Raw genomic sequence first — 26,605 nt, forward strand, 5'->3', positions numbered from 1 at the left:
ATAATAACTCTACAAATATACTACAGGATGAATAAGTGATGATGAGTGACATCAAGAAAGCAACAGGTAAAGACCTTATCACTGCTTTTGGTTTGGATTGACGAAAAGTTGATCCAACCCTTTTCTACTCTTATCTTGATCTCGCACATAGGTGAAATTGGTAAACTCGGCACCTTGATTTTTACTCACTTTGGCCTTAGATGATGACTGTGGTAAAAAGGCTGTTCCAAATTCATCAAAGTGAGTGGTATCAATATCTGACTTGACGTCTGGAGTGAATGGAGCTTGCTTAGACCTAATGGAGTACCAATCTAAATCCTTAAAGAATGGATGCTTCTTGATGGCATCAACGCCTCTAGTTTTGTCATCTTCTGATCCCCAACGTTTATCAGTATCACACAATAAATGTTGCAGTAAATCCTTAGCATCAGCACTAACATTGATATCATCTGGAAATTCCAAAAAGTGTTTCCATCTGACAATCTTTTGACAAGTCTTGAGTGGATCGTCTGCATAAAACTGTAGTTTGAATGAAGTCATATCATCGTAATACGACCGGAAGTGGTTATTGTTGTGAGATGTTGTGGCCGTTGGTTTGTCACGAAACAATTGTCGAATTTTAAAATATGAATAAGGTCATACAAGTAGCCATATATACTTACTGGTGGATATCCATAAATCATTTCGTACATGATCACACCAACAGACCACCAGTCACAATCATATCTATATCCCTTTTTTAACAAAACTTCAGGAGCAATATAACCTGGCGAGCCCACAGTTGAATACAACAATTTTCGTCCTTCGTTTTTCCAACTTCTCATCTTTTCTCTTCTTGAGAGAGAGCCAACTTTATCGATAGGTCCTTCTTGAGTACTTTGTTGGGCTTGTTTCATTTCTTCTTCACTGACATCTTCAAATGGATCCTCATCGAAAGGTTTACAAAGACCAAAATCTAACATCCACCATGATAAATTGAGGAAAATGTGAAAAATTTGAAGGAATATAAAGGTGATAGCATTAAAAACATTCCCAAAATATAGACAGTTCGGAAATGGGTATGTAAAAGAAGCGGTAAGTATATGTGTCTCTCGCTCATTTCACCAACACAAAATCAACATACCTGTCAGTTTGATGTGTCCTCTAGAATCGAGTAGAATATTATCAGGTTTCAAATCTCTGTGAACATAACTCATTTTGTGAATGGACTCTACTGCAAGAATCAATTCGGCAATATAGAATCTTGTCTGTTCTTCAGTAAAGATTTCCTTCTTAATAAGCCATGTCATCAAATCACCTCCTTGCAAAAATTCCATGGCCAAGTACAAGTTGTCTTCATCTTGGAATGAGTAACGAAGATCAACAATCCACTGTTTATGTCATAATAATTACAGTAATGGGTTGACAATTAAATGTTCATGATGCGTATGGTATCAATCAAGAAAGTAGCCACGTAAATGTGTGGTGTTGACATTGTTTTTGTCATTATATACCAAATGAATGAATCGGAATAGTATTAACATAATAATGAACAAAAAGTCACAAGACATTGTTGTCAATGAATGAATGGACGGAAGGTAGTAGTAGCATCACCATGGCAATATGGTTAAATTCATGAGTCAGAGATTAGAGGTGAATGACTATAATTGCAATGTATATACATACAGGATTGTTGGAATGAGCCAAAATATCACGTTCTGCTCTAACGTGCAAAATTTGTTTCTTCTTCATCATTTCCTTCTTTATGAGTTTCTTCAACGCCAACACTTCTTTGGAGTCCTTTTTTCTAACTAACATGACTTCTCCGAAGGCTCCTCTACCAATAACTTTAAGAATATCAAAATCAGTCAGAGAAATTCTTGATTTCAATAGATCGGTCCATGTTGGTACTCCTTCTTTAATGAGTTTTTGAGAACCATACTTTTCCTTGAGGATGGTTTTGGCAATTTGTGATCTTGATTGTGTTTCTTCGGAGAAGGTAAATTCAGAAGAGTGAGAATCTTCACTGGTTCCATCGCTTCCGTTGCTACTCATTCTTGTTGATGATTAAAAAACAATACACGTTGTGAGAAGTGATGATGATGATAATAATTTATACAAAGAGAAAGGAATTGCAGAGTCTGTTGTGATGATAAAATTCTTCGTGTTATCCAACAGCACAATTTTTTTGAAAACTTTGGTTCTTCTTTTGTCTTGTGCCAACCAAATACAAAACAATGATGGTGAATAAAAGTGATGGTGGTCCCTGGAAGATGATTTTTTTCTTTGGAGAGACTGCTTGAGAGAACACACGCTTGAGATGAGATGGCTGTTGTTTGTAAATGATTCCTCCTCATGCGACAAATCAATGCTTTGCCTTCCAAAAAAATCGTTAGGTTTGTCAATTTCAACCGTTTTCAGCTTTTGAAAGGAAGAGTCAACTTGTGTGTGATTCAAAACGAAGCAATGGCTGAGTTATTTAATTTTTGGAAATCGATTGTCCCGTTTGTTGTTGGCTGGTTTGATGACCAAGAGTTGGCGAAAATTACCAGAAGACGATGACGTACTACTTGATGGATTAGGGTTAGAAATTGGGTTGGTTGACTCATTCTGTTGCTTGTTTGGACCTCCAACAACAGCATTGAGGGAGAAGTTATTTCTTGAGGAACGACTGGTTTCCTTCGCAGAGAATGGTCGCATCAAAGCAGTAGAATTGAAAGAAAATGCATTTTCCTTATCGCGAGCAGTCATGACAAGTTTTGGAGTGAGAGGTTGAGAGGGCGTGGTCGTTGTGGATGTGTCATTATTGAGGGACCGTACAGAGTATCGTGAAAAACTCATTTGGAGAGGGGCACTTCGAGGTGGCTTGGGCCTCAATTCATTGGATTGAGAATCTTCAAAATTTGATGTCATGGGCATATGAATGTCGAACATTTGTGAAGGAGGTTTTTGTTCAATATCGGAAAGAGTAGAATGGTTGGTGTCTGGTCTTTCCTGAGTATTATTGTTGTTATCATGCTCATTCATTCGATCGGATGTGTGTTCCAGCATTTCTTCTTCGACCGATCTGCTTGAAGCTTTGAGTGAATATCTGAAAATTGGATTGTCATAACTGTACAATTGTTGGAAATTAATTATTGTTGAGTAAAAGGTAAACTTAACTTGATCGAAATTCTACTTACTCTGGAGGCTTTAACACTTTTTTAAGATTGAGCTTGGGAATGTCAAAGAAATCGGATGGGCTTGCTGGAGGCAGAAGAGGCGGTTCAGTGCGAACTCTTGCACTGGCTGGTTCATTGACTTCATTTGAGGGTTTTGACAAGTCTTGTCCTTGGGAAGGTGGTTGATTCAAATTAGGTGTGGTTGCTGTTTGTATTTGTGAAGGATTTGTGGTTAGTGAGCTATTAGGTTGTGATGGAGTTTCTTCTTCTGTACAGGTAGTTTGAGGTAGATTTACAATAGTAGATGAAATGACGGTGGATGTGACTGGTTGTGGTGGCATAGCTCCTTGCTGCTGTTGTGACGGCATGGAAGGCTGTTGTGGGACTTGTCTACGAGGTGGTGAGTTTCCTGTTGAGGAGCAAGCACCGTGGATTGGTTGTTTGGTGAAGGGTCGATTACAACTTAGACATTTGTAACCGCTTGTTGTTTTCGTCTCCATTTCTCCCTTTGCCATGAGGAATGGTTGTGGGAGACCCATTCCAACAATTAAATCATCAGGTACAATATCTTTTCTGATAATGTTAATAATGTTTGGAGGGTACACAGTATGATGGGAATCAACCAATTCTTGTCTGTCGGCCTTATTCTGCAGTTTTTGTTCAAGATTCTTGATCGCTTCCATCATTTCCTCAGTGGTGTTCTTACCCAAAATGGTGTTCAATTTTTCATTCAAGTAATCAAAGAGGCCATTCACAATTTTTCGATCTGCTTTCAGTTCCATGTTTTTCTCGTCTGCTTTTTGTCTTAATGCTTCCCATACTTCCTCTCGGTTGAGGTAGTTGGAAACAAAATTTTGAATGCTACTCTCGTGTTTTTCAACATCAGTGACAACTTTTTTGATTACCTCATTTTCTGTAATTGAGGCCTTTAACTCGGGATATGTGACAAATCGTTTCATATTCTCTCGAATATCGTCGACATCTTCGTGAACTCGGTCAGATTCCCGATCCATTCTCGATGAGAGCTCCCACCTCACTTCATTCAAGCTGTTCGTAGCGTTCTCTGCTACAGTCTTAAACGAGGGAGTAACGAGTAGCATGTCAGTATAGATTTTCCTCAATTCTTGTCTGTTTTTCTGATTCCTCATTTTTGAATATCGTCCAATGTCTTCCTTGAGCTGGAATTTTTCTTGAACATAAGTATCTGGTAACTCTGTCACGGTTTGTTTGTCCAATTGGAAAACATCATAAATTAAATTGGCAACATAGTTGGTTTTAAGAACGTCCTTTTCGAGAAGTCTAAAATTCTTCTCCATCTTTTCAGTTAAATGTTCTAATTTTCTGGTAAAATTCTCTTCTGTTTTCGTGACTCTATATTTTAACTCTTCAATGTCGTTGCGCTGTGAGTCTGTTCTTTCCTTAAAATTGTCCATGGTTTGTCCCAATTTTTGAGAGATGGCATCAATTTTTCCTTGAAGATCGGTTGTGTTTGTTGAAATTAGCGTTCTGTATTCGTCGCGCAAAGTGGTGACATGGACATCTAACGTTTGAATGATTGACCTTATTTCATGATTAATTTCTCCTGTAGCTTCATCAATGGACAATTTCATGTCTTCCCTCAATTTTACCATTTGCCTCAATAATTCTTCTTTATCAAATTTCAAAACATTAATCATTTCTTTGGCTTCATCAATTTTCATTTCAACCTTCATCTTTTCCTGAGTTAATTGTTCTTGAACAATTTCTTCGAGCTCAGTAAGTCTTGTTTGATGTTGTAAATGCTCCTCCTGTATAACTGCAAATTCATTGTTTAAATTGTGAAGTTGATTTTTCAAAAAAGGGTCATCCTCTTTCACTACAATTGTTTCTTTTTCGACAATTCTCGGTGGAGGCGTGGCTGATTTTGTTGGCTTTTGGTCGTCTTGAATAGAGGGTCGGGATGGTTTTTGTTGCATGTCTGGACTTTCCCTCGCTCGTGTTGATTCTGGCTGAACCCGATACAAAGACGACGATGTTTTCGGAATTGCCTTTGCCAAGGCACGAATGTTTCGGTCTTGTTTCTCGACCGTCTCAAGCAAAATGTTGATCGTTGTGATGAGTTTTTCTGTATCCAAAAGCACGGATGATGAGACGGAGACGAGATTATGGCTTGAAAATTGATCTTTCAGTGCTTTAAAATCCACCATCTCAAGCATACCATCGTAATCTTCAGTCCATAGCTGCTGTTCCGTTGTTTTAGTTGATGGTGGACCATTGACGACAATTGAAATAGGGTTGGGATTGTTGGATAACGTTTCATTGGAGGAAGTGCCCACTATTGAAGAGCTCATCTTTGGGAATATGTAGAGAGTTGATGATGATTTAAAGTGGCGGAGCGAGCAGTGTTGTATTGAACAATGATCAACACACAAATGTTCGGAAGATGAATGATTGCTGGAGCAAGTCCAAGCAAAAGTGAGAGACAAAACCGTCAAGTCAATTGCCGTAATTTTTTGTTTGAATTTTGGGCGGAACCAAAGGTTAGTACCAAAAAGATGTTGGCCTTTACAGAAAAAAAACAACTAGATTTTTCATGAAATGAATACAATGTTTAATGATACTTCCATCTTTTGAAGCAGCCTTAGAGTGGTTGTGTTGAGCTTGTTGAAGTCTCAATCTTTTCATTTGTTGTTCATGTTTAACAACTTTAGCAATACAAGAACGCACTTGGATCTTAACCCCTCTCCTTTTTTTGTTCGAAGAGAGTCCAGAGAATAGGATCGATCTCCAAACGTCGAATCATCTAACGAAATTCGAGATAATGAAATGTGTGTCGTGTGGTTCTTTTTGTGATCGAGAGGGTCTTCCATTGAAATGAATTTGAGAGAGTGTTTTCGTTGACAAAGTGCTTTGGACGAGTTGAATGACTTTCTGTTTTTGTGGTTGGGAGTGGATGAAGACATTTTTCGTGTGGAGAGAGTATGTGGTATTTGAGTCATGTTCGTTTTTTTTTATAAACATGTGTTTACAAAGTTGAAAGGAACATGATCTTTGAGAATGTTCCTAGGACCACACCATTTTTAGACTTCTCAACGATTTTTCTATTTGGACTATGATCATCAACTTTGTTCTGTCAATTGTCAATGCTTGAATTCGGTCATTGTTTTTTTTAAACACATAATTAGCGAGGTGCACGATTTCATGATAAAAAGTAATGCAAATGGGTGGTCATGTTTTGATAATGAAAATCATGTTTACTCAAAGAGGATTCCTGTGGTGTTCTACAAATGTAACTTGGGTTCAATGACTTCGCTAATTAATTTTTCGGTTTGGCAATGAAACTAAATTATTTATAAATCATGTCTTGGTGAAATGTAGAATGATCGATTATGCCTTCTTAATAACCTTTCCTAGTTTCCATATCTTTGAGTATCTTTTCAATCTCAGATTCATCAAAAACTCTTAAACTTGGAATGAGGGTGATGGCTTCTTCTGCATCACCTGGCATTAGATTTGCAAGTTGTGCAATTTGGAACGACACAAGCTTTTTCCTGTCTTGGGAGTCTTTCAATGCCAAAGTTTGTCTTGCCAGTGTTGTTTTGATATCGAGAGCACTCTCGTAACTCAATCCACCTCCAAATCGTTTAGAATATGAAATGCTTTTATCGAAAATATCATTAATAAAATCGGATTGTTCCTTTTCCAATTCCTCCTTCTTTCGTTGGAGAATATGGGCAACTTCGGAAATGGTCAAGCATGTCTTATCTTTGAAATCACCCAATTCTAATCGTTCAGCATCCTCTGTATCTTCCATTTTAAATCAAAGATTTTTATATATTATTGTGTGATAATTATAATAATTTAAATAATCAATGATGATGAAGAAACGGTGTGATGATACAAAGACGAAGTGACGAAGATCACACCAAACCGCTATTTTTTTTGAAATATTTTCAAAACTTTTTTCACCAATTTCATTTGACCAACAAACAGCGATTCAAAACATGGTGTTGTTGTGAATAGTCCCTTTCACCCTCTTGTAGGTCGTGATGAACGATCTTGAAATGATGGAATTGAAATTTCATACAACTAGAGAATGCATCCAAAGTAGGTAGAGTTGTTTGATTCAGGCGCGCCACATAAAAAATTTGACGGTTATTATTGGCTATTATCCTCTTTCATCATCAGTAAAAGAGTGGTGAGAATCATTGAATTCAAAATTAAACACGATCGTACTACCACCACTTTGAATAATTTCAATTTTGTCGATATCACGCGGAAGGGTGGTGTTACACATATTATTGAGAGTAGATATTCGGAAAGTACAACTTGTTGATTCCGAATATTTATGTTTATTCTGTGCATGTTTTGTGTTACCATCACTCACTGAAAGACAAGTATCACATATTCTTTTAGAAACCGTTCAAAGCATTCAAGTTGAATAAGTTCGGTTCGAAATCATCACAAAACAAAATTATTATTATTATTATTTGGAAAATCGGATCGTTCAACATTATCTACGTTACTTTTGGAATTTGCAACGATGAGGAATATTAGGCAAAGAAAGATTGATGAAAACAAGCCTTTGCCAATTGTCATCTTTTACTCATTGCTTAACCAGGGCTCATCATCAACGGAAGGCAATTCAACAACATCATCAATAGTAGCGGAAGTAGCACCATCTCAATCAATCTCAAATCAAAATGGTGGTATACACCACAGCAATAGCACACGCAATCTGTCTGAAATGATGCTAGATAATTCATTAATGCTCGTTGGAACTCATCCTGACACTATTCCACACAACACCAAGGGTGGAAATGCTCATCATAGCAGTAGTAACGGATTTATTATCAATCATCATGCATCACCAACTAGTTCGAAGAAGAAAAAGTCAAAATTGCAAAAACGGAAATCCATGACACCGCAAGAAGAATTAAAATTGATTGCCAAAGAAACTGGTCTCGATGAGGACACACTTCAGGTATGTAGGATTGTTACATGATTCCGCAATATTTGAATGAACACAACATATCGAACGATAATACTACTGGTATTGCTATTGAAATGGCAATTTTACCATCAACATCTGCATCAATGATCGAAACACTACTGAATAGGTTCTGCTGAAATGTCAAGAAAACAATGACAATATTTCCCATAATTACACATATGACCACACGATCGATGAAGAAGCAGATCATGGACGAGGCGGTTTAGGTAATGCTAGGAGAAGTGGAAGCGGAGCAATATTTCGATCTTCGTCATCTTCATCTCAAAACTCGTTAATAACCGCTCCCGATATTGTCATTCATATACCGAATGTTAAAACAATTTCTGACCAGGAAAATAATGATAAATTCCTGGATAGCTCGAGTACATCATCTTCGACGACAACAACAAGTGCCTACATGAATGGACAACAACATGCATCTAAGATACGGGCTGAATTTTCTCAAGCCATCAATGAAAAGAAACGGAGACGAAAGGAGCAAAGCCAAAGTAGGAAGAAATCAAAATTTCAACAAACCACACATTATTTACACTATTTACCAAACCATTTGCAAGTGGAGAATGATACCAAATCAATTTTATATGACATGGAGGATGATGATTTTACGTTTTTAGAGAAATTCCATGAAAATTATTTGCGAACGTATGAAGAATGCTTTGGTGAAGAGCAATGCTTTAATGGAATTCGTAACAAAAAGACCATAACTATGGAGCAGTTACTGCAGAGGTGGCACGTGTCATCGAAACACCTGTTGCCAACACCGGCACAAGCATTTCAAATACTCGATGAGGACTTTTTTGAAGAATGTATTGATAGATTTGAAAAAACAACTGCATTTTCAAATGAGCTTTGCACATTTCGAAGTGCATTGGAGAAATTTCCCAGTTTGAAACGATATTTTTTAGATGTGGAAAATTATTTAACGCAATCACATGTGCAGAATAGTTTCATGGGCCTGAAATCAAATCACCAACCTCCCTCACCAAGTGTAAATTCTTCTACCATGCACAAGCAGCAACCAGAACCTTCCACCAATGGTAATCTCAGCTCTACTTTCACAGAAAGATATGCATCAACCCCCCAATTTTCTAAATTGTATTCTTCCTCACCATTCCTGCACTTCCTCAAGAATGACTCTGATTCGCGCTATAACTTGAACATATTTGCGAATTCAAAAGCTTCACCGGAAAACAATTCCACAACACCACAACACTCCACGTTAAATAATTCCATCCATTCTCCATCTCTATTACAGCAAGATTGTGTAACATTATCCACAACTAGGCAACCTAACCTACCCTCTTCACTAGCCACGTTACCATCCATGACACTCCATAATAATGCCATGATACCTCCTTCCCAATCCTCTCCTTCAGCAAGCAGCATGAACACTTCCGCAAATCATTCCATACCACCAGTTACAAACGACAACAGCACTAGTAGCAGCCCATCTTCTGTGAAGAAAATACTACCAACTTCCTTTCTATATGAAATTTATTTATTTTGGAGAAAAAAACGTTTATCGAGAACTGTTTCTAGCACAGACAAGATGCTTTATCCAACATGTGGTAGGCCGTTAATTTTGGATTTTGAAAAGCAAACAAGCATTCATGACAAAAACCATCATGCAGCATTTAGGCCAAGACAGCTCCCGAAAAAACAAACAGAGGAAATTCTAAATGATACATCATCTCTACAACGACTTCGAAAGCTGAGAAAAGACCTAATTTCACTCAACACACTCATGGAAATGATCAACACAAGAGAAGAAAAGAAACTTGAATATGTGACATTGTTACAAGAAATTTTATTGAACAAACTTGGACCCTCTACAGCGAATGGTTGTCCAATAGAACCAATTACCTCGAGCGAGCAAAATCTCTCCATTGTGACATCTCGTTCAATTCAAAACGATAATATGAAGCCAATGGATTCACTGGCGTCTAGTAATCATGCGAGCAAAAATATGGCTGATGAAAAATTATCTGCAACAGCTGCATCAAGCAACAACATGCCAATACATATCGAGGAGAGTAAAAAGGTATTGCATCAACAGGAAAGCACGTGCCATCATAACAATCAAGAAATGGAAAATACTATTGAATATAATCCCATGTCTGAGAGTGTTTGGAAGCAACAACACAAACAGGACGATCAAACTGGTTACACGAGTATGAATTTGCTTCACTTTAAGGAAATTCTGAAAAAACACAACAGACCTTTCTTTCCATTTCTTGCCAAATATGTACGAAAAGTTAGAAATTTTACAGGAGATGACTCTATTGAGGAGCAATTTAATACAGACCTACCTAGCTATGTGCCAGGTAGCGAGTACAAGGTGCAATTAACTCGTGATGGAGTCACGTTTGATTTTCCAAACATGCAAGAAGCATTCAGCGCCCAACATGAAATTGCCTTCAACCATAAGATTGACAATCTGCTTGCAGACGAAGTTGCACAATACAAACACAGACAAGAACAAGTAGAAAATGGAAACTGTAGCAGTGGTGACATGCTCATACAAATACTAGACGAAGCCGAAGAAAATGCAACCTGTCAAAAATATACGGACATTCCTGAAGTTCAATTGAGCGAATTCGAAGAACGAATCAACGATACCATAGATCATACAAATGAATTTTCACATCTCACCAACGATCCTTTCCAACCACACGTGAATGATTTTATGGATTTTCAAGAGTAGTTATTAAATTGGTTTTTGATGACAGTAGGTAGTAGCAAAAAACCAGACTGCCGCTCGAATTTTCTTGGTCTCGAAAGCATCAAACCCTTTCAAAAAAATATGATTCTTCATCATCATGAAGGCACAGTTCGATTCATTTCCGTCGCCGCGAATAACCATCACGAAATCTTCGGGCTCATCCTCCAATGTGTTCGGCGATCCGTTGAAGGAGCTGAATAATAATGAAGATGTTTTTAATTTATTCCGAAAACCACAAGAAAGTCATCATGCCACAGCATCGCTCAATAAGCATTCGTTAGTTGCAACAAATGCTCTCGGCCATGTCGTCGAGTTGGAAGTACCAACAACATTTTCTCGTAGTTCATCTCTTTCGAGCCTTATAGATGATTCAGATTCGGAGGACGTGCTGTCCAATTCAAAACAACCCATGAAACAATCATCCAACAATTTATTAGGGGAACATTATCCTTACAACAATATGAAGGCCAGCAGTGAAAGTATATGTTTGCACAACACTGTTGAGGATGATATTTCACCTCAAATCAAAGAATCAAAGCCACACGACAGAATTCTCAAAGAATTGCTGTTAAATGAATTTGGAATGGCGGAGAGCTCAGCATGGACAACAACGAGTACAACAGTAACTTCATCATCCACTCAAAACATGAATCAATGTTGTAAATCATCACCGTTTGGAGTTTCAAACACACATGATGTCACAACAACTGTTCATCCGACAGCAACAACACAAACCAAGCATGACCACATTTCCAAAAATTTAAAAACCACCTGTGCAGCTACAAAAGTATCATCTGTATCGCATCAAAAAAACAATTCAACAACTGTACGACCCAAAGTGAATTCTAACAATGGTGCAAAGATGCCAACAACACGACATGATTCTACTTCCCTTAAAAAAACATCTCCCCCCACAAAACCAGAAAATCCAAAAAATTCCAAAGTAGATCCTCTAATTTTGAATCTCGAAAAAGCAATGAATACTCTCTATGTCAAACCTCAAACTCATCCTACACAAACCGTAACTTCTAGTACAATGATTGTGGTCACACCTGAAGCTATGGGAGATTCGCCGTCTCCCTTTGCAGAACAGCCTTCCACGCCAACAAAATCCTCACCATTGTCACTCCTTAATAATGGTGACTCATCTCAACCACATACTCTTAAAAAACCATCCCTAAGCATCAAAATTGAATCTCCAAGTCATGTAAATACCAAATCGAAAAACAAGTTAGTGAAATATGAGGGTACAAGAATTTATCAAGGAAAAAATCAACCCTCCAACCATACGAACATGAATTGTGTCTCAAATGGTGGTACACCACAGTTCACTATTCCTCCATCATCGCAAAAATCTCAACAACAACAAAAAACTCTGAAAGCTCAAACAATCACCTCCAATAATTGTACACCTTCGAGCACTGTAACAATCACAACTAACAACAATGAAGGAGAACAGCATCCTCCTCAAAACTCAAAATCTCTTCAGCCATCCTCAACAACTAGTCACAGCGGAAACAATCATCAAAAACTTTGCATTTGGGAGCGAATCAAACAAGGAAGTAATGCAATACAAAAGAGAATTGACACCATGAAGACGTCACTTCAACGAGGTGGAAGTCAGCTCTCTCTTACCACCATGTTAGCTCCTACTTTAAGCGCGACCAATGGATCATCCAAACTCAATCTGCTCTCAGATTTGAAACGAATGGGATCAAAACGAGAGTTGTCAACACCGAAACCAAAAATTCCCAATGACATTTTTAATCCTTCCTCAATACTTTTCAAAATTCATGATTTAATTCAAAACAGGTTACTGAGAGAACGCGAGAATAAAATCACAGACAAGGTCAAGTGGCGTCTCAAGAAGAAATTTAAACGACTCATTGCTCAGCAACAAGCTGAAAAAGAAAAGAAAGATCGACAATTACATGGAATTTATGAACACAGAAAAAGATTGACTCGTTTTCAAATGCAAGCAGTTTTAAACACAGTGGACCCACTTCGGTTAATTCCTCAACAAACTGACGATCAAGAGGGACATTATCAAAAACAACATTCAGCAACTTCCAACCATTCTCTAAAATCGAACAATGGTGGCACATCATCCAATGAAAATAGTGCGCGTAACTCTATTAATTCATATTCAAACGTGTCGTCGAATAACACGGTAGATTATCATGAAAAAAATCGAGAAGAAATTATGAAACAACAGAAAATATTAGAACAGTTGGAATCTGAACTTTTTCAACAAGATCACAACTCAAGGAAGGTGAAATTTGGAGATGAAAAATCGACGTCAAGCACCAACAATTCCAGCACATTGTCATCAATGAATGAAAAATCAGTGGACTCTCAAAAATTGATGAATACTAACCACCACCAGGAACAACATCTGGATCATACGAGTACCAGTATTGCAATTCGAAATAGAACTTCCAGCTATCATCCTTCATCGTCTCAGAGGCCACATTCCGCACCTTTGAGAGGAGGCATTGCCGTGAATCATGAAAAAAAGAATGCACACGCTCTTCAAGACTTGATGATTGAAAAGGAAGTCTCTAAAAGAAAGATGAATGCATCCATGTCGAGTTCTACCAAAGTGTCGACCTCGAAAAACTCTACGGCTCTCTCCAAAACGTTTTCAGAGACTAAATTGAAATTATTTAATCCGTATGCACCAAAAGTGCCGCTGAGGGATGGCTACCATGACTCAAATGCGACCATGTCAGCACAAGATGATAAGACAAAGAATAAGGGCAATACTTTGGTGATTGAATTTCAAAAAATGGTTCTTCAAGAAAATGAGTTGAAACAAGGAGGGCTAAATCACAGTTCTGTGACAGAAGTTGAAGAAGGTCCAACCACTGATTTGTACGATTTCAGTAGTGTGAATCCATTTGATGCTGTTAAAAACATGAACATTGCCTCCAAGACACAACACGTACCTGCAGCAGAGATACTGGCACGAACGAGTGCAGACACTGACAAGAAGAAAGCCAGTGCAGCTCAGCAAACGCGACGAAAACGGTTAAAAATCAAACCTCCTTTGGATACTGGTCTTAAAGTTAAGGAAAAACGAGAGGCTGTGTTGACCATGGGAATTGTGTGTGATATTGGCAAGTTCACACTTTAGAGATTGTCATGATAATAAATTGCAACTTTAGCAAACCCTAGTAGAAGCAGATAGACGTTTTGAATTGGAGAGTTTTATGTTTCCAATTATTTAAAATTACATAATTTCTACACTAATTCGAGGTGTGGTTCCCATTTTCCTCAGAAATCTTTAGCAATGATAGCAATAATTCTCTTTCAGTCATGTAAGAATCTAACACACTTTCGTTTTGAATAAGCTCAAGATCTCGTTGTCGTGCAGCATCTCGCAGCACATCCATAACCTCCAAAAGTCTTGATTTTAACACAATGTTTTGATTTAAAAGCTTGGAATTTAAAGCTTGTAACGTTTGATTTTCTTTTTTCATTAATTCTGTCATGGTATTATTTTCCCGCTTGAGTTCTTCCATTTTGTCGTGAGATCTTGAAAGTATTAATTTGATAGCTGACTCGTAATTGGTAATTTTTACAGATTGAATTCTATTAATTTCTTTTTGTGTTGCAAGTTGTTCCTTCAAGGACTCAGTTGAATCTTCATCATGGAGCGAGGACTCATGCGCAAGCGGTTTTGAAACTGGCTCAATGATATAGGTACTAGAAGCCACTCGTTTTTGGAGTGTTTCTATTTGATGTTGTAACTCTTGAATTCTCAGTTTTAAAGTCGCATTTTCTTCGTTTTTCAACGTTAACTCTGATTGCAGCTCTGAAAATATCGTAGTGTCATGAAGTGATGACGAAGAGACATCGGCAGAGACATTCTTTAGGAACGAACGTTGTTCAAGTGCTGAAGTTGCAATACTATTATTAACGGCAGTCGAAGATGTTGTGTTCGTCATGACCGATGACATTACCGATGGAATTGTTGCTGATGATGAGTTTAGCTGAGTAGCCGCGGCGTTGTTCACAACTTGATCTTCATGAACTCCACTTGTCACCTCCTCAAGTGTGAGAGATTCTTGTTTTTGCTGATCTTCACCATACTGCCTCTCGAGAATACGTTGACTGTGGACAGAAGCTGAGTCCAACTGTAATTGCTGAGTCTCTGATATTTTCCGAATACTATCCTGTGTTTGTTTTAATTGATGATACAATTGATGAATACTCATGGAGAGGCCATCAAATACTTGATTCACTTGTTCATATTCTTTACTTGTGTAGTGAGAGGATGATGAGGGTGTACCACTTGTTGTTGAAGAAAAGGTATTAATTTGATTATTATTATTTTGCACATGATGATTCGTGTTTGTAGAAATTGATGAACTCAATGATGGTGGAGACACTCCAAGAGAAATCATTGTATTATTCGTTACAGGAGGCTGAGATACTTTCCGAGAAGGAGTAGCAGTAGAGGCTGTTGATAAATTTCTACCAACATTTAAAGCACTCGTGGAAGCAGATCCGTAAGGTCCCGTAGTGGCATTCATGATGGTATTCGCTCCAATGGTGGAAGACCTCTGCAATGATGATCCCGAAGAAACCGATGATGATGGTGTAGAGTTGTTATTCGGCAGTTGAGTCAAAGGCATGGAGGATTGAATTTTTAAAATAAAATAAATCAATTTAAAAAATATTTCATCATCCAGTGAATCGCTTTCCATGAACAATTCAGCCTAAGCATCGACTTCTTGGTTTTTGCTCATCATCATGTGTTGTTAATTCTCAATAATGGTTAACAGTGGTTGAGTTGTTAGAATTAGAAGGTTCATCATTACATCATCATGGCCAATTCATCGTGTCAGTCGTCCGAGCTAGTAACGGAGTTTCATGAGAATTTACCGAATCTTCTAATTCCACCATGTCATTACCCGATTGTGTGAGAAAAGGAATGCAATCACGCTTCCAATTGCTTGTATCTTTGTAACCAAGTTGAATGTAAAATTCTACCAAGTTCAGCCACGCGTTTTGACTCAAAAGGCAACTTATGGCTTTGCGCTCTTAGCTCAACAGCAACAAAAAAATGTCGCCATCGTGTGAACCTGTGGTTCTTGCCACAACGCAGAAGAAGCACGGTTCCCATTCACATGTGAAAGGAATGAACAAGCTCTTGTTAAAATTCCTAATGATAGTAGCATGTTGTGTGTTGCAAATTGTTATCATTCCATGCACTACGACACATGCTTTGACTCTTGAAGACCGATTTGCTCTTAGTCTAGCCTCCATTCAAGCCATTCATGATAAATTCTTTCAAGGTACAAAAGGGAGTGCCTCCACAGCCATCATCTTTCGTAATGAAACATTGGGAGAGATTTTTGCAGGACAAGCCTTTGAGAATGTTCCAAACGTGAAACCCACAAGAGATACCAAGTACAGAATTGCATCGGTCACTAAAACTTTTGTATCGGCTGCCATGATGGTACTGAGGGATGAAGGTCGTTTGGATTTGGATCAATCTGTTTTGGATTTTGTACCCGAGTTTAAAGCCTTTCCGAATCCATTGGGTTTCTCCTCGAATATGACATTCCGACAATTAAGCTCTTACATGTCGGGATTGCCACGAGAAGCTCCTTGTGTGCTGTTTGATTGCGACTTTTCAAATGCGCAAATGATTGATCGTATTAAGAAGAATGGCTTGTTTCTAGTGAGGGATGGAGATCATTTCCCAATCTATTCCAATTTAGGATATTCGTTGTTGGGACATGGTTTGGAAAGTGCAGCAGCCATGCAGTTCGAGCAAGTCATTGCAACTCGAATTTTGGATCGTCTCGGAATGAAGAATACTGGTTTTGTAACCAAAGATAATTTGAATACGTTACAACTTGCTACGGGCTATCATCACAACACTCCCATCTATAGCAATAACAGAACCATTTCATGGAATCAACCAGCAGCAGGCATGTACAGCTCTTTGGGAGATTTACAGCTCTATGTGAAAAATTTATTGGCAGCCTTTGTTCAGAGTGCTGACACATTTCCACAAACCAGCATCTTGAAAAAACAAACCATGAGAGAATTTTTGAGCGCCCAACACATTCTTTCACATGGAACAGCTGCAGTTGGATTGAGTTGGGAGATGGTATTTTACAACATGTTCTCAAGTTGGGCCATTATGAAGAGCGGTCTCATTGGTGGTTACAATGCTCAAATTGTGCTATTGCCAAAATATGAAATGGCCGTGATTACATTACTCTCCAAGGATGACGGAGCTCAAGCTTTGGCTCTGCAATCGGCCATGACCATTGTTGCATCTGTTAGCGACTATTTGGATTCATTGAGAATGAAGGACTTGTCAGAGAAAACATCCTCTCTCGTTCCAAACGTTGTGCCATTTGTTGGAAATTACAAGACTGAGAAACAATCCGCTGCATCGATTGCCTTACATAATACATCCACAACACAAGTATTGAAATTGAAAAATGTATTGGGAACAGAATTGTCATCAACATTCTTAATGCCCACACCAAGTAACGGTGCAAGTTCTTTTATCGTACAGGCACATGCTGTCCCCACAAGGTTGCAATACGAAACAGGAATTGGAGGAAGTAGAATTGAATTTTCACAAGATTTCCAGAATTTCACAGCACTTGACCTGGGTGTACAATTCATGAACAAGTCATCGGGTTCCAACGTGGCACGTCGACCTGTATCTCTCAGATCCACACAAAATATTCCTGTCGTGTGCAATTTCATTCCAAAAGACGTTGCCTTAAAGACTCCAATTGCAGATTCATCAATTTTGAATTTATTCGAACAGCTGAAACAAGAAATTTCCGCTTTAATGAAACAGCAAAACTCTTCAGCTTTTTTAAAAATCACCTACAGAGGTCAAGCTGTGTATGATGCTGCTTTTGGTGATTCAAGTATTTCACAACATTCCATCTTTAGAATTGGAACCTTGACACAACTTTTTACTGCTGCAGCCACTCTCATTGCCAAAGAAAAAGGAATTATTAGTTCTTTGGACGATCCTGTGAATCGCTACGTCTCTGGAATTACCTTCCAAGAAGTCATTTCAAATAGTAACATGTTCTCGAATAACATGACATTTAGACAACTCATGCAGCATGCTTCAGGCTTACCCTCCGGAATTCCATGTGACTTGTTAAATTGTAATATGAATTGGAATACTTATCTGCAAGAGGCTCTTTCAAAATTTAGAATGATTCAGCCATCCTATAATTCTAGAACTGTTTCTACACTAGGTTATGCCATTCTTGGAAATGTCTTGTCTCAAGTGACAGGCACATCGCTTGAAAACTTTATCAAGACCAATATTTTGAATCCTCTTGGAATGTCCAATACTGGCTTCACGTACACGACAAGTGTTAAAAATCAACTTGTTTTAGGACGTGACCTGAAGGGTCAATTATTGAGTAGTGAGGTTGACAATTTGTACATTCAAGAAGCCTCTGCCCAAATGTACTCGACTGCAAGTGACATGTCCATCTTTTTAAATTGTCTCTCGAGTCTCAATCGAGAATGTCCAATTTTGAAGAGGGAACGCTCTCGATCCTTGCTCCTCCGTAATTACCTATCTGATGATTTTTCTATGAGCACAGGATTGGGCTCATGGCAACACGAATTTAATGCAGGTTTCTGGATTGCTTCCAAATATGGAACTATTAAGGGATACAATTCCTATGCTGGAGTGAATGATGAAATTGATTTAGCCATCACATTGCTCACATCTACCGAGTATCCAGTAGCCAATGAGTTGGTCAGAAACAAGACTCTCATTCCACAACTAGTCTCTACTTTCACTTCTGTTCTCAAGCAGCAACCTTCGTACTTGATGGCAAATCTTTCCATTCCAAACTCTCTCGCCTTGATTCAAGACATGGTTGGTGTCTATCAAGTATTTGATCAGTTCTTGTTATTCACTCAATATCTCCAGATTGAGTATGACACAACGAATGGATTGTTGACATTTGCGTTTGTTGAAAATGCTACACCTGGTCCATCGAATAGTCCTCCTACTTTTGCTTTGCAAATGATGGATCAAACTAGCATGACGTTCAAGGTGACGACATTGGGATCGTTGTCATGTATGGGTAATGTTTTGACAGGCATTGAAGGCGCCGTTGTTAAATTTAATATGGCCAACGGCAAAGTAGAATCTTTTTCCATGCCTTCGCTCAATTATGGCAGTGATTTCATCAAGATTAAGGCAAGACCATCTACAAGCAGAACAATTTCAGGTGCATTTGTACACAGAGGAATGAGTTGTGCTTCATTATTACTTGTGCTTGTATTGGTGATAGGAATGATATTGCATGTAACAAATTAACTGAAATAAAGAATTGACTGATCTTGAATTTTAAAGTAATGTAAAGGTACAATTTTGAACATTGCCTGTGGCTGCTGACTTGACCTTTTCAAGAATTTCTTCCTTAATCGTTTCTTGTTCCTTCACTTGGAATGAAATAATTCCCAAGAATTTTCCAAGTGTGTTGGAATGGCCAGCGAAAATACCTCTTTGCATGGCTCTAATATTTTCTCCTGCATAGGATGCAACCAAGAATTTGTACAAGGAAATTCCCTTCGATTCCTTAGATAATACTCTCATGACAATGTGATACATGGTGTCAGGTGTCAACAAGGGTAATACTTCATCAAAACTCTTGCATCGAGTGAGGAATCGATATTTTGAGTTGTCTTCTGGATCTTGGTGAAGAATAATATAATTAGTAGCTCTTTGTCTTGAATTTTTCAATTTGTCATACTCAGAAATTGAGTGATCGTCTTCATCCTTCTCCTCAGTTGTTTTTCGTGATCGTGGTGTCAAGCTTGGAGTCAATGAGGACGATTCCAAATTATCGTCATCATCATCAATAAAATCATCACATCTAAACATGTCATAGGCATTAAGGAAATTATAGTCCACATTCACACCTTCGAATTTTTGAAATTTCACACCCTCCTTATCTTCGGTTGCAGTGGATTTGGCCAATAAATCTTCCATAATTCTACTCATCTTGGGTTTCTCTTCTTGCTGTTGTTCTTTGGCATTTCGTTCTTCCTCCTTTCGTTTACGTTCTTCTTCAGCTTCTTGTTCACGTTTCCTTCTCTCTTGTTCTTGTCTCAGTTTCTCGTCTTCCCTTCGTTTTCTCTCTTCTTCTTCCCTTCTCTTTCTTTCTTGTTCTTCTCTCAGCTTCTCTTCTTCTTTTCGCTTGCGTTCTTCTTCTTCCTTTCGTTTACGATCCTCTTCTTGTCGTTTTTGCTGCTCTTCCCACTGAACTCTTCTCTTTTCTTCCTCCTCTCTTCGTTTACGTTCTTCCTCTTCTCTTTGTTTTAACAATTCACGGTCCATGTTGATAGTTTTAACCAAGCTTGCTAACTCTTGTTCGAGTTTGTTAATTCTTTGTACACTTGCATTCATGCTTGAATTGTGATTTTCTTGAAGTTTCTGAATTTCTGCTTGATGTTTCTTTTCCATTTCTTGCAATTGTTGTGAAAGTAATTTTTCAATTTCACTCTTCGATTTGTCAGTTTGTTCTTTTAATTTCTGGTCCACTGCAGAGAGATCAACCACAGGAGAGGACACGGTATTCACCATCTCCACTGAATGGTTCGTCTTTGTCTTTTCTGATTGAGCTGTTGTTGGCTTTTCCGTTCCTTCTGCCATCATGAGTGACTTGATTGGAACATTCCAAAAGGCAGCATCTTCAAACAATTGATTCTTTTGTAATGTAAAGAACCATGTATTGTAAATAAATCCATAAAAACCTCCTCCAGAAATTGACAATGCCAAAGAAATGATTAAACAACACACTTGATAACCCCATTGAGTCAAATATTTGGTAGAGAATAATTCATTCACTGTTTGTCCATAAATTAAATTCGATGGATTTGCATTCTGATTTCCAACTGCAATAATACTGACAATTCCTCCATAAATGCCAATAATTCCATGAGTCGAATGAATATCACAAGAATCATGCAATTTAAGCCATTTCAAAAGCGGTGCAATAAAAATGGCGCTGAAACAACTCAAACATCCTGCAACAAGTCCAATGGTGAGAGCACCACCAGGTGACACTAGAATACTTTGACAAGATGCCATAGCAATGCCACCTGCCAATGTGGCTCTTTGAACGTCTCTCATTGTGAATTTTCCTCGAATGGCACGTGACAGTCCAAAATGTGCACAACAACTTCCAGCCATGGCAATGATGGTTGTGATTTGAGATCTAAATTGCTGCAAATTGTTGGTTGGAACTAGTGCACTATTAAATGAAGGCCACAATACCCACAACAAAACAGTTCCAATCATTCCAAATAAATCATTCTCTTTGGAAGTTGTTTCAGAAAAATCATTTGGTACATGTGGAACTGTTTTATAAAGTCCCCAACTTGCACTCAATCCAAAATAGGCTCCGAATAAGTGAATGAACATGGAACCTCCATAATCAACAGCTCCCAACACCAAAATGCACACAAAATAATTCAAACTGTAAATGAAAATGTGTGAAAAAGCCATGGTTACAAGTTGAAGAGGAGTGACCTTTCCAATGACAACACCACAAGCAATGAGTACTGAAAAGGCTCCATAAAATCCATGAACCATCCATCTCATGTCCAAATAGATGATTGTATTGAACACTTGAGTATTGTTATTGGAAACCAATTGTGAATATTCATAAATCTTGTACCAAAAGGCCTGAGAAAGAATTGAAAATTGAAAACTGAAGGCTGTCAATAGAAAACCCATTCCTAATCCTTGATAACTATTCGATCGGAAGCATGTCATGAGAAAACCTAGACCACAGAGAACCATCAAGGAGACATCAATCATGGTCTTGTAATCTCCTTGAATATTGAAATATGAATTTCCACTGATTGGAAATTCGAAAAAGATCCAAAACAAACTAATTGCATATAATTGAAATAGAACCATGAATGTGACAAATGCTGTCTTTTCACCATTCCATTCTCGACTCGCCAATAGCGATGAAATTTTAGATTTGAGAGTTGCTCTTCGGGATATCTTCTGGTTTCCAGTCGTATTGATGTTGGTCTTTAACTGGTCATCATCATCATTTGATTTTTTAAATTTCTTGACCACAATGTAAATGAAACTCGCACCAAGCAATAATAAATAACAAGCTGTAAACACGGACGAGATGACAATTCCAGAGAGTAATCGGTTGTAGTTGCTCTCGGCAAGTGTGTAGCCGTTGATGGTAATGTTGGTGGCGTTGAAACTCATGATGTGTTTTTTGTGTGAAATTATTGACGTGTTGATTCAATTCAAGATTGGGCAGAGCCAAAACGGAAAAGGAAAGTGGTCGAAACGAAAAAAGCTCAATGAACTTGTCACCCTTCGTTTTCATGTGTTTCATGATGACGTTGTTCAATAAAGTAGTTGCTGCTGTATGTATCACAACAAAATCCAAGTACTAAAAACAACATACAGAGATGACAACTTTCCATTGAAAAAAATGGATAAACAATTCAATCAGGATTTATGGAGTGAGATTTTTTCATTCCTCACTCCGTTAGATATTGTTGCAAGTATTTCTGGAGTTTGCAGTGGAATGAATTCACTTTCGGAGCAGTGTGTAGTAAAAAAGAACTTGTCAAAGAGTAAAATAACGATAGATGATGATGTCTTGGATCAGTCTTCTTATGTAAATTATGTAAACTTATTGATCAATAATAATAACAGGATCATAATAATCAACAAATCCGATGATGAAAAATTTTGTACTTTTAATGAACATCAGTACATTCCGATAATGAAAAACATCAAATATTTTGTAAGATTGTACTTGTTGAGCTTGACTTTAAAATTGAGTACTGGATCAGCATTATCCAATTTATCATGGGCTACTGAAACTCTGGACGCGACTAGTAGTAATGCTTGTCCTTTAGAAATTGAGTTATTTCAATTTTACTTATCAAGAATCAGATTTGTTTTGATAACAAGCCAGAGCGGTCATCACCGGAGATGAACTCACAATTCCTTTATCAAACTTCTGAGCCTTCTGTTCGTGATGTTGTGAAAGGTACATTATTTGGAGATGCTGGCGTGGGTAAAACAATCTATCACACTGCAATGATGAAGGAAAAATACATTCACAGGCGTGGTTATACTAATTCAATTACTATTGATTTACTATTCAAGGAAGTGATATTGTTTAATGAGAAATATAAATTACAATTGTGGGATTTGGTTGGCGCGAGATTTAGAAAAATCGAAAGAATTCATGTAAAGAATTGCAATTTTGCGTTTTATTGCTTCTCAATTATAGATCGAGACTCATTAGAGAATATTTGTTTCTACATTGTAAACAACAACAAGAGTTTGGAATTAATTGGAGGAAAACTAATGGTTTCCATCCCTCGTATAAGGAGAATTACACAAGACAAGTCAGCGTTGAGGAAGCATTCGAGTTTGCGAGGATACAGTTAAATGGAGCAATTTATTTTGAAGTGAATTGTCGAGCTGAAGTAAAGATCGGATTTGCTCCAATGTGGTAAATGGTGTTGGAGAGCATGCTATGTGATGCTTCAAAATTGATACCAAATCAATCAGATAATGAGAATGGGTTTGGTTTTACAGCCACTCTTGTTTATTGATATACAAGATGAAGTATTATAGACTGAAATTTCTTTCTCCACAATGTTTGGGGGATCGATGTCATCTATGTCTTGGAATTGTTATTTTTTGCATCTGTGAAGTAATTATTGAGAAATATCAACTTGAAATAATGTTTAGGTTTTGGACAATCTAAAAATATCATTAGACTTGATTTAGAGGCAAGATGGCCAACGCAAGCGCATCATTTATTGAATAAATTTATTGATATCGGCTCGGAGAGACGATAACAATACATATTGCTATTTGGAACATCATCATTACGTTTCTATTGCAATAAATTATTGTGATGGCCGTCAGGATATCACAATTGATTGTAAAATTACGAAAACACACAATATTCGTGGCTCGGAAAAAGAGAAATCGCAACGCTAAACCAGCATCATCTTCAAACGATACATCATCCACCTCAACAACAGCACTCAAAAACAACTGAAAATGGTGGTTACGGATGTAGACTGTTTCATTCACTTGCAAAGTGCTGTCAGGCAGCTGCAACGTATTTATTGAAGTGAAGAAGCCTAGGGACAACTGGTTGCACCAACTGTGTTGATTGGGTTTGGAAAGAGGCATTCCGCGATTTTCTCAATAACCAGACATAATCACACTATTTCTTCAAAAGAGACCCCCTAGTCGTTTGAGTTTATCTATCTTTTGATGGTATTCACTTGCTCTAACTCGTTGTGGTTCTTGAGATATGAACTCTTAAACTACAGGCGTTTTTCTTCATCGGTGATAGAGTGGTCAGAAAACCACCATCGTTGGGACATGAGATATTTGCATTCAGTGGTGACTATTGATCATTAAATATTTCAATTCTGTGAAGTAGTTATTGAGATTATAGACCTTAAAGTTGTGATAGTAATAAAACCTTAGTTGATGATTTTTATTAGGGATTTTGAGATGGTTCAAGGACTAGCATCTTATTTCTCGGATTTAAGGAGATAGACCTTCCTAAAGTTTTAAAGATTCATGAATATTTTTGACTTTTAAAAATTTTTTAAAAATATTTTTAGCTTTCATGTCAATGTCAGTCTCTGGTGTGACTATTTGAATAAATTAAATTGATATTGGCTCGAAGAGACAATGTCAATCAATGTTTCTGTTTGATATCATTACATCTCTATTGCAATAAATTATATTGTGATGGCCGTCAGGCTATCACAATTGATTATTAAATTACGCAACATCACTGTTTAGACTATCGGAAGCTCACATCACTCAACCATACAAGGCTCTTTGACACATGTTTTGAAAGTAAACTTTCATTTATTTCACATTTTGACATGTGGTCAAAATATTATAGCAATTAAAAGCTGTAGAGGCTCATAGAGATGAAATGAGGATTGACATTATAGAGAAGAGTTGTAGCTGATGAGACTCTCTTATATGAATGTATTGTGCTTTACGTCACCTCTAAGAGGTGGTGTAAACAGAGTATACAAATCGGTTGAATGTCGACAAATCGGTTGAACGTCACTCCAGCGGTGGCAATATCCTCGTTTAAAGTAAATTAATTAAAAAAAATGATAACATCAGAAGAGAGGGATTATTATCTTTCCCAAAGCATATAGGTGACCGCCTTGACTTGTAATCTTAATTTTTCGACATGCTTAATGATGGGATTTTTAATTTTTATGAAATCGTCGGGGATGGAGGTATATCTATGTGTTGATATGACTTTCATCCATTAATTATGGGTAATTATTGAACTGTACTCGCTTAAAATAGACCTCTCGTGCATGGTCGGGGTTTTCGTCATCTTTGATGTTGAGCTTGATCCAAGCATTTCATTCGATAGATTTTGAAGAGTAGAACATTCGTACTAGCGACATCATTGGATAGTGAGCTAATTTGGTTGAGTAGTTCAACAAATGGTAACAGGTGTCAAATTTTTGATAGAATTTAAGCGACACCTTTTTTGTAGATCTTACGAAAATAATGGGGGTCATGATAGAGCGTTCGATCAGGTTTAGGGTAGTTTTCGAGAAAATCAAGTTTAAAGGAGTTTCAACGAGGTCAAAAATGACATGAAAATTTTTCAAAAAAAAATTAAAAAAAAATGAAGCCAAACTTCCCTGCATTTTTGAGGTGATCATCATCAACATCGGGTCATGTTTCCATTCATCATCATGACATATTCATATTGATCACATCAAATGTGCACATCATGATCAACATTTATGAGGAATATTTTGTGTGTATGAATACACATGGAAATGATAATCATCAAATAGTACTGGTTGGAATGGTAGTGAACTGCTCCCATTGGATGTGATGATCATGGAATGAATCTGATGATCGGAATGTTGTTACAGTGATCAGAAACCATGGAATTGATCGTTGGTTCAGTTCAAACTGATGGTCATTTCATGACTTTGTGTGATGTGAAGTGCGATGGTGGCTCTATGGAAGAGCTGAAAAGTACGATCGAGACAAGCACTTCACATATCTTCATGAAATTGTTACACATGGTTGTTCTGATCATTCAAACAACAAATCATCAGTTTTATTGATTGACATGATTGTTTCATAGAATGGGAGCACTTCGATTTTATCGGAAAACATCATTTCTTGAGAAAGGGTACAGCTCTCCTCTCTTGTTCATGTCATTCATTCTATCATCATGACACGTTGTGATGATCATTGTAGAAGTGTTTCATGTGATTGTGATTGGTTGAAAGTGATCATACTGAATTGTTGTTGGTGTATGTTTTTTATGATTTAATGATTATTTTATAACAATTGACTGATTCAGTTTTTCGATAAACCAATGATTGCAATGTTGTATAATACATTGTGAAGAGTATTTCTATGATAATTGATGATGGATGTGATCATTATTGGTGGAGTATCATGATGAATGTTGTGGTGGTGTAATACCATGTCCTTCCGAGAGTGAGTTTGTCATGAACAATACACATCAACATGTTCGTCATGGTGAGTGTGACATATCTATATTGGTTTCACTCACTGATTCAACAAGTTGTGGAAGTGGTGTCTCACTCTTTCAAGTTATTTTTCTTTTTCACATGATGTTACGATACTGAATAATTTCAAGAATATCACAGTGACTTTATATGATAGTATATTGTATG

At 37.5% G+C, this 26,605-nt stretch overlaps 8 protein-coding genes across 8 annotated transcripts; 3 read left to right on the plus strand and 5 right to left on the minus strand.

Moving 5' to 3' along the window:
- Positions 1 to 78: 78 nt before the first annotated feature.
- On the minus strand, positions 79 to 2,034 carry C9374_011558 (uncharacterized protein; the record flags this gene model as incomplete). The annotated part of the gene is made up of 4 exons (XM_044687226.1): positions 79 to 519; positions 663 to 955; positions 1,124 to 1,370; positions 1,666 to 2,034. The coding sequence occupies 4 exons, from the start codon at positions 2,032 to 2,034 to the stop codon at positions 79 to 81; spliced, it is 1,350 nt and encodes a 449-aa protein (XP_044554727.1).
- Positions 2,035 to 2,454: 420 nt separating this feature from the next.
- On the minus strand, positions 2,455 to 5,470 carry C9374_011559 (uncharacterized protein; the record flags this gene model as incomplete). The annotated part of the gene is made up of 2 exons (XM_044687228.1): positions 2,455 to 3,091; positions 3,162 to 5,470. The coding sequence occupies 2 exons, from the start codon at positions 5,468 to 5,470 to the stop codon at positions 2,455 to 2,457; spliced, it is 2,946 nt and encodes a 981-aa protein (XP_044554728.1).
- Positions 5,471 to 6,516: 1,046 nt separating this feature from the next.
- On the minus strand, positions 6,517 to 6,933 carry C9374_011560 (uncharacterized protein; the record flags this gene model as incomplete). The annotated part of the gene is made up of 1 exon (XM_044687229.1): positions 6,517 to 6,933. The coding sequence occupies one exon, from the start codon at positions 6,931 to 6,933 to the stop codon at positions 6,517 to 6,519; it is 417 nt and encodes a 138-aa protein (XP_044554729.1).
- Positions 6,934 to 7,662: 729 nt separating this feature from the next.
- On the plus strand, positions 7,663 to 10,837 carry C9374_011561 (uncharacterized protein; the record flags this gene model as incomplete). The annotated part of the gene is made up of 2 exons (XM_044687230.1): positions 7,663 to 8,103; positions 8,240 to 10,837. The coding sequence occupies 2 exons, from the start codon at positions 7,663 to 7,665 to the stop codon at positions 10,835 to 10,837; spliced, it is 3,039 nt and encodes a 1,012-aa protein (XP_044554730.1).
- Positions 10,838 to 10,952: 115 nt separating this feature from the next.
- C9374_011562 (uncharacterized protein) lies at positions 10,953 to 13,991 on the plus strand (the record flags this gene model as incomplete). The annotated part of the gene is made up of 1 exon (XM_044687231.1): positions 10,953 to 13,991. The coding sequence occupies one exon, from the start codon at positions 10,953 to 10,955 to the stop codon at positions 13,989 to 13,991; it is 3,039 nt and encodes a 1,012-aa protein (XP_044554731.1).
- A 112-nt stretch (positions 13,992 to 14,103) lies between these two features.
- C9374_011563 (uncharacterized protein) lies at positions 14,104 to 15,495 on the minus strand (the record flags this gene model as incomplete). Its single annotated transcript, XM_044687232.1, has 1 exon — positions 14,104 to 15,495. One exon carries the CDS (start codon positions 15,493 to 15,495, stop codon positions 14,104 to 14,106), a length of 1,392 nt encoding a protein of 463 aa, XP_044554732.1.
- A 431-nt stretch (positions 15,496 to 15,926) lies between these two features.
- Positions 15,927 to 19,193, plus strand: C9374_011564 (uncharacterized protein; the record flags this gene model as incomplete). Its single annotated transcript, XM_044687233.1, has 1 exon — positions 15,927 to 19,193. The coding sequence occupies one exon, from the start codon at positions 15,927 to 15,929 to the stop codon at positions 19,191 to 19,193; it is 3,267 nt and encodes a 1,088-aa protein (XP_044554733.1).
- A 30-nt stretch (positions 19,194 to 19,223) lies between these two features.
- On the minus strand, positions 19,224 to 22,115 carry C9374_011565 (uncharacterized protein; the record flags this gene model as incomplete). The annotated part of the gene is made up of 1 exon (XM_044687234.1): positions 19,224 to 22,115. The coding sequence occupies one exon, from the start codon at positions 22,113 to 22,115 to the stop codon at positions 19,224 to 19,226; it is 2,892 nt and encodes a 963-aa protein (XP_044554734.1).
- Between the last annotated feature and the right edge of the window lie 4,490 nt (positions 22,116 to 26,605).

Source organism: Naegleria lovaniensis (assembly GCF_003324165.1).
Source record: "Naegleria lovaniensis strain ATCC 30569 chromosome Unknown tig004, whole genome shotgun sequence".
Lineage (NCBI taxonomy): Eukaryota > Heterolobosea > Eutetramitea > Acrasida > Naegleriidae > Naegleria > Naegleria lovaniensis.